The 15,781-nt window shown below is 37.0% G+C and overlaps 1 protein-coding gene across 1 annotated transcript; it reads left to right on the forward strand.

The window, feature by feature from the left end:
* Positions 1-2,940: 2,940 nt before the first annotated feature.
* On the forward strand, positions 2,941-4,259 carry LOC138930482 (protein SET-like). The gene has a single exon (XM_070290796.1). It carries the CDS (start codon positions 2,974-2,976, stop codon positions 3,805-3,807), a length of 834 nt encoding a protein of 277 aa, XP_070146897.1. The 5' UTR covers positions 2,941-2,973; the 3' UTR covers positions 3,808-4,259.
* The last annotated feature ends 11,522 nt before the right edge of the window (positions 4,260-15,781 follow it).

Consider the following 15,781-nt stretch of genomic DNA (forward strand, 5'->3'; position numbering starts at 1 on the left):
CTTTCACTTTTCACTTTCATACATTGGAGAAGGAAATGGCAACCCACTCCATTATTCTTGCCTGGAGAATCCTAGGGATGGGGAAGCCTGGTGGGCTGCCATCTACGGGGTCGCAGAGGGTCGGACACAACTGGAGCGACTTAGCAGCAGCAGCAGCAGTGATGGCTAGTTCTGTGAACTATATCTGGTATGACTTTATTTCTTATAGTCTCTAGGACAGAACCTCTGAAGCCATGGTAGAGCAGAGAACTTATCAAATAATCCAGTTGTCCAAATATCCCAGGCATTGATTTTCTGTTACATGCCCTCTTTAATTAGACAACTGTAATGATCAACTTTAAATTGAGTAAAAAAAAAAAATGTGTATACAATACATAACAAAACGATTTTATTCACAGCAAAACTGGATCATTATTCAATATAACATTTACTTAAGATACTTTAGACTAAAGTGAGTTATGTAGCCTTTAAGTTAATCACATAAAAAAAAAAAAACACCCTGTAAATATCTTGTCTTCAAACGCTAAGCTAACTGCTTAATCCTTCTAACTTTCCAGTGTAAGCCAGCTTTTACCAAAATGATAGTTCTAGCACGTTGCATGAAGGCTGGAATTTGACAGCATTTAGTCCATTCCTGCACATTTTGTAGATGAAGAAATTAGAGCTACTATATAATCCCTAGTACATTCAAAATCTTGTAGCTGGTAAGTGGCAGAAAAGAGATAAGAAACCAGGTCTCCCATCTTCCAGTTAAAAAGCTTTTCCATTATCCTCCCACTTCCACCTCTCCACCCACCACAAGTTTGTTAGTGGTGCAGTTTCATCCCTTGACCACTTTCTAATCTCAGTGGGAATGAGTAGTGATGGATTAATTAGATAAACTAATTCCTACTAATGGATGTCTTATTCATTCATCAATTTGCAGTGTTAGTTGTTGGGCCCCTGAGACATAAAGTAAAATAGAGTCTAAATCTGACTACCCTAGAGAAACTTAAAGTCTAGTGGGGGAAACAGATAATTACAGTAATGTGATGAGTGCTATAATAAAAATTGTATGAGGTGCTGAGGGAGAAGAAAGGAGAAAGCTCCTGACCACTGTTTTGGAAGAAAGGGTGTGTATTGTTGGAGGGGATTCAGAGAACTGATGCTTGGATTGAATTAGAGTTCTTCCAAAAATTTATGGATCCAGCATCACATGTATTTTGTTCAGGGTGCTGAAGGGCAGTTTTGCCAAAACAACTTTTTCTTTGTTTTCCACTACTTCTCCAAGAGTCCTCTCCATTAATAAAATCAGGCTCACTCCTATCAGCTAGGCTGCCTGACCCTACAATCCTCTTGAAAGATGTTTTGTGTTTCCCTCTCATTCTCCATATGCCTCTGGAGGTTTGGTGTTTCCCCTGGGTCCCTTTGATATTTTGAGACCTAAAGGCTCCAAACATCTTCAGAAAAAATGAACAACAACAAAAATTTCTGGTCCTCTGAGACACAGGCTACCCAGTTCCCATTTACTTCCTCTGCATTGTACTTATTAAAGAGTCTGTGATATGGCTTACAGTTTTTCTTCCATTTCTATTTTAGACGTTATACTTGATGACTACCATGTGCCTCAGTTCCTTGACCTCCTTATATTCATTGAGTTCTCAATTTTCTTTCAGCCACCCATTCTCACAGTCATACCTTAGACCTTATCATTCCCTCTAGCTGCCAACCCCACCATCACTGCTATCTAAACAAAACTTCACTTCCATGGCCCACAATTCAGTAATCTTTCCAATCTATCCCATTCCATCAGACCTCTTTTTTATTATTCCTTTATTATTACTCTCCTCCACATCCAGCTTTGATTCCATGGTTCATAATTTTAATAACACTCACCAAAACTCCAAACTCACTTGCCTTCTGTCTTTCACTGATACCATTTGACAGAGTACTAAACTGGATGAACCTTGATATATATATTTTATATACCTTCATCTCAGTATCACTACTTGAGAAATCTACCAAAGACAGGAGAGGTATCTGTAAGTTTATGATCACCACCCTTCTTTTTACAACCAAGCTTCCCAAAGGGGAAATTTAATTTGCCTTAATTTCCTCAACTCCTGCTCATTTTTGACTTGTGCAATATGGATTCTACCCAACATGTTTTGCTTAATATCACCAGTGACTTCTAGATCATGAAGTAAATAGGTATTTTTGGGTCCTCAATTTATTTGACCTCTCTGTAACATTTGGCACTGTTGCATATTCATTCATTCTTTCTTTTTTAAAAAATATAAATTTATTTATTTTAATTGGAGGTTAATTACTTTACAATATTGTATTGGTTTTGCCATCCATCACCATGAATCTGCCACAGGTATACACGTGTTCCCCGTCCTGAACCCTCCTCCCACTTCCCTCCCCATACCATCCCTCTCTTGAAACATTATCTTCTTTGGCTTACAAAACACAGTGTTCTGTTGGTTTTCTTCTTACTTATATGGCTCTTCCGTCTCAGTTTTACAGACTCATTCCTGGCTACCTGGGTCTTAATAAGTTGTGTTCTTCAATCCTTGATTTTTTGCCCTCTTCTTTTCTCATACTTTACTCCCTTCTAAAATAATCTCGGAGATCGAGCAGCGAGCTGGAGCGTGGAGCGTGAGTGAGGGAGCCTAGCCGCCTGCCCGCCCGCCCGCCCGCCACCGCCGCCGCCTCTCCTTCGTAAGCAGGAGCCCGGGCCGGGGCCCGGCACGCCGCCCGCCCCCCACCACAGCCCCTCCCTCGTCGTCAGGCCGCGAGGGCAGCGCGCGCGAGCCCAGGGGGAGGGACAGCGAGCGAGCGAAAGAGCGCCGGGAAGAGGCGGCCGGACCGAGCGAGCGCCCGCGCGTGTGGCGTGAGGGGAAGCCGCTGCCCGCCCCCCCTTCGCCTTCCCTTCTTTCCCGCTCCCCGCTGCCCCCCCCGCCCCCCCCCCCCCGACCGCGGAGCAGCACCATGTCGGCGCCGGCGGCCAAAGTCAGTAAAAAGGAGCTCAACTCCAACCACGACGGGGCCAACGAGACCTCAGAAAAAGAACAGCAAGAAGCAATTGAACATATTGATGAAGTACAAAATGAAATAGACAGACTTAATGAACAAGCCAGTGAGGAGATTTTGAAAGTAGAACAGAAATATAACAAACTCCGCCAACCATTTTTTCAGAAGAGGTCAGAATTGATCGCCAAAATCCCAAATTTTGGGGTAACAACATTTGTTAACCATCCACAAGTGTCTGCACTGCTTGGGGAGGAGGATGAAGAGGCGCTGCATTATTTGACAAGAGTTGAAGTGACAGAATTTGAAGACATTAAATCAGGTTACAGAATAGATTTTTATTTTGATGAAAACCCTTACTTCGAAAATAAAATTCTCTCCAAAGAATTTCATCTGAATGAGAGTGGTGATCCATCTTCAAAGTCCACTGAAATCAAATGGAAATCTGGAAAGGATTTGACGAAACGATCAAGTCAAACACAGAATAAAGCCAGCAGGAAGAGACAGCATGAGGAACCAGAAAGCTTCTTCACCTGGTTTACTGATCATTCTGATGCAGGTGCAGATGAGTTAGGAGAGGTCATCAAAGATGATATTTGGCCAAATCCATTACAGTACTACTTGGTTCCTGACATGGATGATGAGGAAGGGGAAGGAGAAGAGGATGACGATGATGACGAAGAGGAAGAAGGATTGGAAGACATTGATGAAGAAGGGGATGAGGATGAAGGTGAAGAAGATGAAGATGATGATGAGGGGGAGGAAGGAGAGGAAGATGAAGGAGAAGATGACTAATGGAACACTGATGGATTCCAACCATTTTTAATTTTCTCCAGTCCCTGGGAGCAAGTTGCAGTCTTTATTTATTTATTTTTTTCTCCTCTTGTGCTCAGTCGCCCTGTTTTTGAGGTCTTTTTTCTCCTTTATACCATGGTTCACAACTTATTTGGGGGAGGGAAATACCTTGAGCAGAATTCAGTGGGACAAGAATCTCTACCCCTTTCTGTTCCAAATTCATTTTTATCCCTTCCTGTCTCAACAAAAACTATGGAATCAACACCACCATGCTCTGTGGGAAAAAAAGAAAAACCTTCTGCTCCCTTAGCTCTGCTGGAAGCTGGAGGGTGCTAGGCCCCTGTGTAGTAGTGCATAGAATTCTAGCTTTTTTCCTCCTTTCTCTGTATATTGGGCTCAGAGATTACACTGTGTCTCTATGTGAATATGGACAGTTAGCATTTACCAACATGTATCTGTCTACTTTCTCTTGTTTAAAAAAAAAAATTTAAAAAATGGGGTTATAGAAGGTCAGCAAAGGGTGGGTTTGAGATGTTTGGGTGGGTTAAGTGGGCATTTTGACAACATGGCTTCTCCTTTGGCATGTTTAATTGTGATGTTTAACGGACATCCTTGCAGTTTAAGATGACACTTTTAAAATAAAATTCTCTCCTAATGATGACTTGAGCCCTGCCACTCGATGGGAGAATCAGCAGAACCTGTAGGATCTTATTTGCAATTGACATTCTCTATTGTAATTTTGTTCCTGTTTATTTTTAAATTTTTCTTTTTGTTTCACTGGAAAGGAAAGATGATGCTCAGTTTTAAACGTTAAAAGTGTACAAGTTGCTTTGTTACAATAAAACTAAATGTGTACACACACACACACACAAAATCTCATCTAAGACTTAAATGGTTAAAAATTAATACCTTCATCTCAGACTTCTTTGAGTGCCAAATAGTATATCCAACTGCCTCCTTAGTATGTCTTCTTGTCATTTCAAACTCAACATAATACAAAACCAAATTAATAATGTCCACCATCTGAAGATACCCAGGACCCGTCCCAATAGTCCCTACCTGTGAATGGCATGTCCGCCCATGTAGTAACATCAAGCCAGAAAACTTAGAGTCTTTCTAGACCCTTTCTTCTCCTTTAGCTTCAGTATCACATCAGTTATCAAGTCTTGGGAATTTTTCTACACCTCTTCAATCTGCTCACAAAGAATTGAAGGATTTACCTTTCTGGGTCTCTTTAATTTGTCATCTTAGTTCGAACTACCATTCTCTCTTTCCTATGTTATTTACATAGCTTCTTAATTGATCAACTTGATTACACTTTGTCCTAATTCTGGAAATGTTATGGAGTTAGAACCATCCTGATTTACTGATTGGAGTCAGAGATGGAGGAAACAGGAATCCTAGATGTTGTCCAAGTTTTTTAAAATATAAGTTTATTTATTTTAATTGGAGGCTAATTACTTTACAATATTGTATTGATTTTGCCATATATCAACATGAATCTGCCACGGGTGTACACGTATTCCCCATCCTGAACGCCCATCCCACTTCCCTCCTCATACCATCCCTTTGGGTCATCCCAGTGGATTACTGGGTAAGTAATGTTTCTAATCATTGAGATAGAGACAGAGGAATAAGATGAGTTTTGAAACTTCAAATTTATTCTGTGTGTTGGTGGTGATTGAAGATATAAGGTTGGATGAGATCACCCAGAGAGTGGAACTTTAAAAAAGTGGAAGAAAAACCAAAGCTTGGGAAGTAGTGCTATTTTCAGTAAAATATTTTTCTAACTTAAGTGGTAACACTTAAGAAACAAAAACAAGGCTAGAAATTTCCACCACTGGGTATTCTTATGAGATACAGACTCTTTAACACATGAATTTTTGGTTAGATGACTTAGATAAGTGCTGGTTTAATGTCGTCTTTTCTATTTTATCATAAACTGTAGCAAGACAATGTCATGACTAGAAAACATCCAGGAATGTGACTGCTTTTACTACTTGAAAATCATAAGTATCAATTTCAAATGAACCTGACAATCCTACTGTGTTTTCCTAGTCAATTGTTTCTGTTCATGTGTATGGATGGCATGTCACTTGAAATGTCTATCACTTCCTCCAACCCTCTTCCGTCTCAGATGATGAAATTATTTGTGATTTTATAGGGAAATTGAGGCAGTGAGAAGAGAACCATCCAACAATCCCAAATTTAAATCTACCAAACTGCTTTCTTCTGTGCCACATTACAATTTTATCATATTACTGTGGATGAACTATCCTTGCATTTTGATAAAGACAATTATTACATTATGCACTAGGTCTTACCTGTCTCATCAATGTGAAGTTTTTCTCTCAGTTTTATTTTCCTACTCCGTGATGAATTGCTTCACCTCTCCTCCTACATTGCCAACAGTCTATAGACATGTCATAATCCCTCCTATCTTAATAAATTCTTTCTTTGATCTTGTACACGACTCCAGCTATCACTGTGTATGTCTGCTCTTCTTTAAAGAAAATATCTTTGAACAAATTGTCTACATGTGTACTCTTACTTTTTCATCTCCCCGTTCTCACTCTTACAACACACAGAATATTTAATAAAACATAAAGATACAATTTAACAAATATGTACAAAGCAATAACTAATTACAGCACAGGTAAAAAAAAGTAGAGTTTTAAATGACCCAGAGAGATGTTATGGGGAGGGAGGTGGGAGGGGGGTTCATGTTTGGGAATGCATGTAAGAATTAAAGATTTTAAAATTTAAAAAATAAAAAACTAAAAAAATAAATAATAAATAAAAAAATAAAAAATAAATAAAAAATAAAAAAATAAAATACCCCAGAGCTACTTCCCTGCTCCCAATATCTGATCCTTCCTTATCAAAGCATCACTCCTCCCTAGAGGTATAACACTGTCCCTAATTTATTTACTGTAAATTGTAACCTTCCCAAATATGTGTGTACCCCTACATAATATGGTTTGTTTTTGCCTGTTTTTGAAATATAACTATAACTGGAAATTTGCTGTATTTTTCTTCTTTTGTTTGATATTGTCTTTGTGAGATTCATCCATGACAGCATTGTATTTGTTCATTCTCATTTTTGTATAGTATTCTATTGTATGAATATATCAACATTATCTATTTTCTTCTTGATGGACATAGGATTATTCCCATTTTTAGGTTATTACAAAATGGCTATTATCAGTATTATTGTACATATGTTCAGATGCACTTAAATATGTGACTTTCTCTGGGGTATAATATAATTAAGAATGGACTTGCTAAATCATGCATATGTGTATCTTAAAACTTACTAGATAATGTAAGTTTCCCAAAGTATTTGCACCAAACTATACTTTCACCAGATCTATACAACAATTCCTTTTGCTGTTTATTCTTGCCAACATTTAATATGTAATATTGTCAAATCTCTTTAATTTCTTTCATTTTGACAGCTGAGTTATAATGCTTGATTGTAATTTAAAACTTATATAGTTAATTTTTATTTATTATTGGGGACCATGTAGTTGTCTTCTTTTATGAAACACCTGTTCAGATATCTTAGTAATTTTCTTCTTATTCATATTACTTCTTTATATATCCTGATTTAAATACAGTATAGCTTTCTCCTCCTCCTCCTTGTCCTCCTGTTCCTCTTTTTCCTCCTTCCCCTCCATCTCCTCTCCTTTTCTTTTTCCTCCTTCTTTTTATTTTAATTACTATCCTACTACTTGTAATAACTTGATTTCTAAAAGATTTCCCTTGAAGTCTTTCAACTGTTACATACATATTTTGAAATATATTTCCAAAACTCTAAATCTACATGGATGTACAACTGTTCTATAGCATAGTAATTCTAAAATAATGTTTTAAAGTTAATATATCATTATAAAACATCAACCTTGGTGCCCTATACTTATATTGCAAATTTGTAATGTTACTATGTTTACCTCATGGCCAGTCTATCTCTCTTCTCCTTATAAAATTTTCGTGTGTCACTTGTTAACACTTCTTGCTTATAGCATAATCTTTTCCTGGATGCAATGCTAATTGTATTTTTGGATTAACTTTGCATTCTATCTTAATTGGTTCTACTTTAGTTTGAAGTGGTGCAGTTTGGAATTGGCTAACAATTTAAAGCTCCTTTTCAAAGGTTTAAAAATAAAAATAAAACATATAGAAATACATTTAACCAAACTTGGCATTCAAAGACTTGGTATTGTATTTAAAAACTTGGCTCTACATAGTGAGGTAAAAAGTCACTTCATACCTTCTTAAATATGAGAAGAGATTATAATGTGATGTAACAGAGACAAAGGTTGTCTCTTTCTCCATCTGTCTCTCTTTCTCTTTCATCCTCCAATAACAAAAGCATCACATGAAAATCAAGTATATAGAGAGTTCACTGATCCTTACACCATGATGAATTAGGATGTAATCCTGAGATGCAAAGATGATTCATTATACGCTAATCAATAAGTATGATATTCCAGGCTAACAGAATGAAAGAATAAAATCATATAGTCATCTCAATAGATAAAGGAAAAAGATGAGAAAATTCAATGTCTTTTCTTAATAAAAACTCTCAAAAAGTTAGGTATGAAAAGATGTACATCAATGCCATAAAGGCCATGTATGACAAGCCCACAGTGACCATCATACTCAACAGTGAAAAGCTAAAAGCTTTTCTTGTAAGATGGGCTTCCCTTGTAGTTCAGTCAGTAAAGAATCTGCCTGTAGTGCAGGAGACCCAGGTTTGATCCCTGGATTGGGAAGATCCCCTGGAGAAGGAAATTGCAACCCACTCCAGTATCCTTGCCTGTAAAATTTCATGGACAGAGGAGCCTGGTGGGCTGCAGTCCATGGGGTCGCAAAGAGTCAGGCATGACTGAGCGACTAACACTTACACTTATGAACAAGACAGAATGCCCACTGTCATCACTTCTATTCAACATAGTGCTGGGAATCTTAAAGTAGTTAGACAAGAAAAAGAAAAGACATCCAAATTAGGAAGAAAGAAGTAAAACTGTCTCTACTGGCAGATGATATCATCTTACATATAGAAAACCCTAAGGATTCCACCAAAAAACCTGTTGAATCTAATAAATTCAGTAAAGTTGTATAATATAAAATCAACATACAAAATGGGATTTCCCCAGCAGTCCAGTGGCTAAGAATCTGCCCTCGCAATGTAGAGGACATGGGTTTCATCCCTGGTCAGGGAACTAGGATCCCACATGCCTTGGGGCAACTAAGCCTCTGCGCCACAACTACTGAGCCCAGAGGTCACAACTAAGGCTGATGCAGTTAAATAAATAAAGAAATATATGTTAAAAAATAAGTTGTGCTTATGTACATTAACAATGAACTATCCAAAAAAGAAATTAAAACAATCCCATTTACAATAGCATAAAAGTTAGCAAAATAGTTTGGAATATGTGTAACCAATGTGGTGAAATATCTGTACACTGAAAACTATAAAATATTGCTGAAAGACATTGAAAAAGACATTAGTGATTGGAAAGATATCCTATGTTCATGGATTGATAGAATATATATTGTTAAAATATACATACTACCCAAAGCAATCTAGAGACTCAATATAATTCCCATCAAAATTCCAATGACATTTTTCACAGAAATTAAAACAAAAAAACACTAAAGTGTATATGGAACCACCTAAGACTGAATAGTCAAAGCATCTTGAATAAGAAAAACAAAGCTGGAGGCACACTTCCAAATTTCAAAATATGTTCCAAATTAAAATAATCAAAACAGTATGTTACTGACATAAAAACAGACAAATAGACCACTGGAACAGTATAAAGATCCCAGAAATAAATCCACACATTTACAGTCTTCATCAAGGGTGTCAAGATCACACAATGGATAAAGGATGGTCTCAATAGTGGTGGGAAGACTGGGTATTAATGCATAGAATAATTAAGTTGAACTAAAAGTAGACCCAATATGTACTAAAGACTTAAACATAAGATCTGAAATTGTAAAATTTCTAGAAGAAAACTTAGGAAAAATGCTTCTTGACTTTGGCCTGGACAGTGATCTCAAAATCGCTGAAAATAAAAGCAAAAATAGATAAGTGGGATTGCATCAAACTAAAAAGCTTCTATACAACAAAGGAATCAAAATAAATAGAGAGATAAGACAGTCTATTGAATGGGAGAAAATATTTCCAAACCATACATTTGATAAGGAGTTAAACCCAAAATCTATAAGGAATTCAAAAAACTCAATGAAAACATGAAAACAAAAACAACCCCACAACAGCAAGAAAAAGCAAACCAAAACAACAAAAATAAACCAAAAAAATCCAAATAACATGATTTTTAAAGTGGGCAAAAGACCTGAATAAACATTTCTCTGAAGAAGCCATATAAATGGCTAATGTTTATAGGAAAAGGTGCTCAATATCACTAATGATCAAAGGAGTGTGAGTTAGAAACTACAATGTAAAAAACTGCAACTTTGTGAGGTGATGGATGTTTTAACCTTTCCTCATTAATCATTTTGCAATATATATATTCATATTTATATATTTATATATATATATATATATATATATGTGCTGTCACTTCAGTCATGTCCAACTCTTTGTGACCCCATGAACTGTAGCCTGCCAAGCTCCTCTGTCCACGGGGATTTTCCAAGCAAAAATACTGGAATGTGTTGCCATTTCCTCCTACCAAGGATCTGCCCAGGCTAGGGATTGAACCTGCGTCTCCTGCACTGGCAGGCAGATTCGTTACCTCTGAGCCCTCTGGGAAGCCTATATATATATGTAATCACAAGGTTTTACACCTTAAAATTAGACAATGTTATATGTCAACCTTGTCTTGATAAATCTGAAGGGAAAAACAAAATGATTAGATATTGCCTCATACCTGTTGAAATGCTTAATTATCGAGAAGACAAAAGATAACAAGTGTTGGCAAGAATGTGGGGGAATATAAACTATTGGTGGTAATGTAAACCAGTAGAGAAAGTATGCAGACAGACAGACAGAAAACAGTATGGAGTTTCTTTAACAAATTAAAAATAAAACTACCATATGATCTAGGAATCTCACTTCTGGGTATATACCAAAAGGAAATGAAATCACTATCTCAAAGAGATGTCTGCACTTCCATGTACACTGAAATATTATTCACAATAATGGAGCTATGGAAAAAATCTAGGTGTTCTTTGACACATGAATGATTAGAATGTGGTATATAAATGTATGCATATAATACACAATAGAATATTATTCATCCTTACGAAGAAGGAACTCATGCCATGAAACATGATGGATAAGCCTGAAGGATATTATGCTATGTGAAATAAGCCAGACACAGAGTAACAAATACTGCATGACCTGAATTATGTAGAATTTTTAAAAAGTTAAACTCATAAAAGCAGGGGGTTGAATGGCAGGAGATAGAGCATATGGGAAATGGGAAGATGTTGGTTAAAGGGAATAAAATTTTAGTTATGCAACATGAATAATTTCTGGAGATTAATCTATAGCGTGGTAAATATAGTTAATAATGCTGTATTATATACTCTGAATTTCCTAAGAGAGTAGGTTTTAAATGTTCTCACCACATACACACAAGTGGTAAGTAAGTGAGGAGATAGACATGTGAATTATCTTCACTATGGTAATCACTTCACAATGTATAATATATCAACATATCACATACTAAAACCTAAATATATACAGTTTCTATTTGTCAATAATACCTCAATAAGCTGAAAAAAAGTATAATCAGAAAGAAAAGGAACCCTGGCAACAGACATTTTATCTGTTCAATAATATTGTGGGGCATACATCTGAACTATGTACAATTCTTTAAAGGGGAAGACTAGGGGAATTCACAAAATGCGTATATTTTAAGATTCTACCAACCATCAGTATGATTAAAATAAAAAAACATAAAAATGAAAGTAAAACTGGAAAACAGTCAACCAAGCTGTTCCATCACCTTGAGATGCTTGTGAAAAAGGAGAGACAATCACCTGTTTAGCATGATATAGCCATTTGTCAGCTTCAAGTGTTACAATTTGATTAGATGATTCCTGGATACTCTTCCTATATTCTATAGCCTGAAAAGCAATGTTTCTGTGAGTCTATGCAGAATCACATAGCTTGGCAACATGGGAAATATTCTCCATGCTTTGGGAACATTATCTTAATGTGCTAGAAATTACTTGATATGGACCCAGAGACTGTGTAATCATCTCTCCTAAGCATCTGGATTGATTTTATGTTTCCCTGAAAAAATATCAGTTGCTCCATCCGAAGCATCACACATTTTCTATATTTAAACTTTATTAATTCATTCGTTTACTTACATATTAAAATTTATTGAACTTCTACTACATCTATAACATAACAGTTACTTGAGGGATATAAAGGATATTAGATAATTCTACTTACACTAGTTGGAATTTGGACTCCCTTTCCCAATCCCAAAACCTGAAAGAGACAGATGTTGATAATAAAAAATTGCCTGCCACTGCCAGTGACCCCAGAATTAGATAAGTTTAACGGTTGAATTCTTGCAAACATTCAATAAACATGTGTTAATAATATCTATTCATACCTTGTATTTTTCTCCTGCAAATAGAAAAATAAAATGATGAAAATTGTCCCAAAATATTTTGACAGCTTCATTAAGGTATATTTGGCATATGATTTGGGGAAAATAGGAAACATCATGCACCACTACTGAGAATGCAAACTGATGTTTATTCTTGAAAGAATACTTAACAGTCGTTTAGTCACTCAGTTGTATCTGATTCTTTGTGGCCTCATAGACTGTAGCCCACCAGGCTCCTCTGTCCATGGGATTTTCCAAGCAAGAACACTGGAGTAGGTTGCCATTTTCTTCTCCAGAGGCTCTTCCCAACCCAGGGATTGAACCCACATCTCCTGCATTGGCAGATGGGTTCTTTACCACTGAGCCACCAGAGAAGTCTATACTTAACAGTACTTAACTTAAAAATATATATATCTTAGTGCCTAAAGTCTTATTCTTGTATTTCTATCTCAGAAAAACTGTCAACCAGCTTCTAAAGAAAACAGGTGTGATATATTTTTTAATGAGTTATCTAGCATAGTAGCTATTTCTTAGGTAGAAATCTGCTGACTGTATCACTTAGAGTGCTTTGTTAAAAATACACATAATAAGAACCAACCCCTGGAGATTATGATTCAGTAGGTTTGGGTTGGAGCCCAAATAATGCCTATTTTGAACAATCTTAACACATGGTTTTGATATTTTACTTTTAGTTAAGACCTAGTGATGTGGTGGAAGTAACACATACCTATCTTTTCCAAAAGTTCAGTTAAAGGATTTTTGAGGTTTACTGTAGACAGAGTACAGAAGAACATAAGAGGTCTTGAAAGGCATTCATCCTCCAGTTTTCTCCTTATGTTTACATTGTCCATTTTTCAGAGTCAGAGAAGCCAGAAAGCCCACTCCATAGATGCTCTACTATAATGCTACATTCTGGAATAGAGTAAGCATTTATGGATCCTTTGCGAAAGGCTCATACTGAAGACTACTGAACATACTGAAGACTCCTCCACATGAAGTTGGTTTTCTCTCTGGAGTTTTGTTGTTGTTGTTGTTTTTGTTGAAAACAAACAACAACAATACTTTCAAACCTTCATGTTTTGCTAGGTACTTAAACTGGAGATACGGAAAGTTCACAGGACTCTCATTTCTCCCATCAGTATCACATATTCTGTGTCCAGAGAATGAAAATCCAAATCCTTTCCTATAGATCAATAACAAGATGTAACCTCTGTATGATAGAGCTCACTAACTATTGACTGAGAGTGCAGAGAAAATGAGAGACCCTCTGCAAGTATCTGGTTAACACTACTCCACACTCCAACATCCAAATAATGAAGAGATCTATTAAGCTGATCTTCAGAACTTGCTTGCTGGCTGGTGTGATTTGAGCCACATGCCCCTTGTCTCAACTCCCACCCCACTCCCACCCACTTCTCAAGCCAAATGTTTCAATCAGTAGATAATCTATGTTTTCTTGTTAATGCTTGAAACTTCTAAGTGCATCATGGAGTTGAAGCATAAAGAGCCAGTCAATCAAAAGCTTAACAAACTGATTATGATCCTTTCATGTTGAAAAGGGAGAAAGGAGTGAAGAAAATATATGAAAAAGGAGCTGGGAGTGGAGAGTAGATTGTTAAGGGAAAAGGAAGTAGAGAAAGAAGAGAACATATTCGTTACTGACTTCAAGTATATCTAGAATGGATTCTTCTAGATCTCCCTTGGGCAAAAACATATGTAGTGAGGTAATAGTTGTGGGTTTGACTTCTGTAAATATAAGCAACTCTGCCTCACAGGATTTATGCAGTTTTCTTTAAATCCAAGAGATTTTACATGAAGGTTATTTGAGGGATTTTTATTGAGGAATTGTTGGATTTGTAAATTCTAACTTCATGACTAATAACATTTCTTACACACTTACCCAGTACTCTTTAAAGCACTGTAAGAATGTCTGCTTAAACAGAATACTTTCCTCTATAGCAGTGCTGGATGACACAAGAGCTTCTCTACCACCCCATTTTTCCTGTGAGCTATGTGATAATGCAAAGTAAATTTGCAAAATAAAAATGAAATAATACTGAGGGGAAATTGCAGCTAAAAATGAAAACTCTTTTCACCAAATAGTTCCTCTGTTTAGAGGATTTCCACCCCATACACATTTAGTTTCAGTCTGAGGTGATGAGAGAAGATAACATTTGACACTGTACCAAGAAACCTGTCTAAAAGATTATTTTTATGTGAAAGCTGGAAAATTGATAATAGGAATGGAACAATGGTGGAAAATTGGAAAGCTATGGCAGAAATAACGTTCTGGTGGCATGCTGTCTCTGAGCAAGCAAACAGTGTAACTCAAATCCCTCCAAAGTTCCCTGCTTACTACATTCAAGAAAAGTGGAAGAATTGCCATTATCCTTTAACATTGGTAGAAGAATGGTGTGGTTATAAGCTGAGAGGTAATTAGAAAAAGCTTAGGGGGCAGTGCTAAGATGGTGGGGGAATAAGACAGGGAGACCACTTTCTCCCTCACAAATTCATCAAAAGAACATTTCAATGCTGAGTAAATTTCACAAAACAACTTCTGAATGCTGGCAGAGGACATCAGGCACCCAGAAAAGCAGATAATTGTCTTCAAAAACTGGTAGGAAAAAATAAAAAAGATGAAAAAAGAGACAAAAGAGGTAGGGAGGGAGCTCCATCCCAGGAAGAGAATCTTAAAAAGAGAGAAGTTTCCAAACACCGGGAGACATTCTCACTGCCGAGTCTGTGGGGAGCCTTGGAAGCACAGAGGGCAACATAACAGGGAGGAAAAATAAATAAATAATTAAAACCAACAGGTTACAAGCCCAATGGTACCTCCCCCAGCAGAGAAGCAGCACAGATGCCTGCATCCACCACTAGCAAGCGGGGGATGGGCAGGGAGGTGCGGGCTGCAGTGCTTTTTTTTTTTTTTTTAATTTTAAAATCTTTAATTCTTACATGTGTTCCCAAACATGAACCCCCCTCCCACCTCCCTCCCCATAACATCTCTCTGGGTCATCCCCATGCACCAGCCCCAAGCACACTGCATCCTGCGTCAGACATAGACTGGCGATTCAATTCTTACATGATAGTATACATGTTAGAATGTCATTCTCCGAAATCATCCCACCCTCTCCCTCTCCCTCTGAGTCCAAAAGTCCGTTATACACATCTGTGTCTCTTTCCCTGTCTTGCATACAGGGTCGTCATTGCCATCTTCCTAAATTCCATATATATGTGTTAGTATCCTGTACTGGTGTTTTTCTTTCTGGCTTACTTCACTCTGTATAATCAGCTCCAGTTTCATCCATCTCATCAGAACTGATTCAAATGAATTCTTTTTTACAGCTGAGTAATACTCCATTGTGTAT

This window comes from Ovis canadensis, chromosome X (assembly GCF_042477335.2).
Source record: "Ovis canadensis isolate MfBH-ARS-UI-01 breed Bighorn chromosome X, ARS-UI_OviCan_v2, whole genome shotgun sequence".
NCBI classification, from domain to species: domain Eukaryota; kingdom Metazoa; phylum Chordata; class Mammalia; order Artiodactyla; family Bovidae; genus Ovis; species Ovis canadensis.

Bases quoted from the DNA above. Each gene is read 5' to 3' on its own strand.
- LOC138930482 (XM_070290796.1), top strand. From the start codon at position 2,974: ATGTCGGCGCCGGCGGCCAAAGTCAGTAAAAAGGAGCTCAACTCCAAC.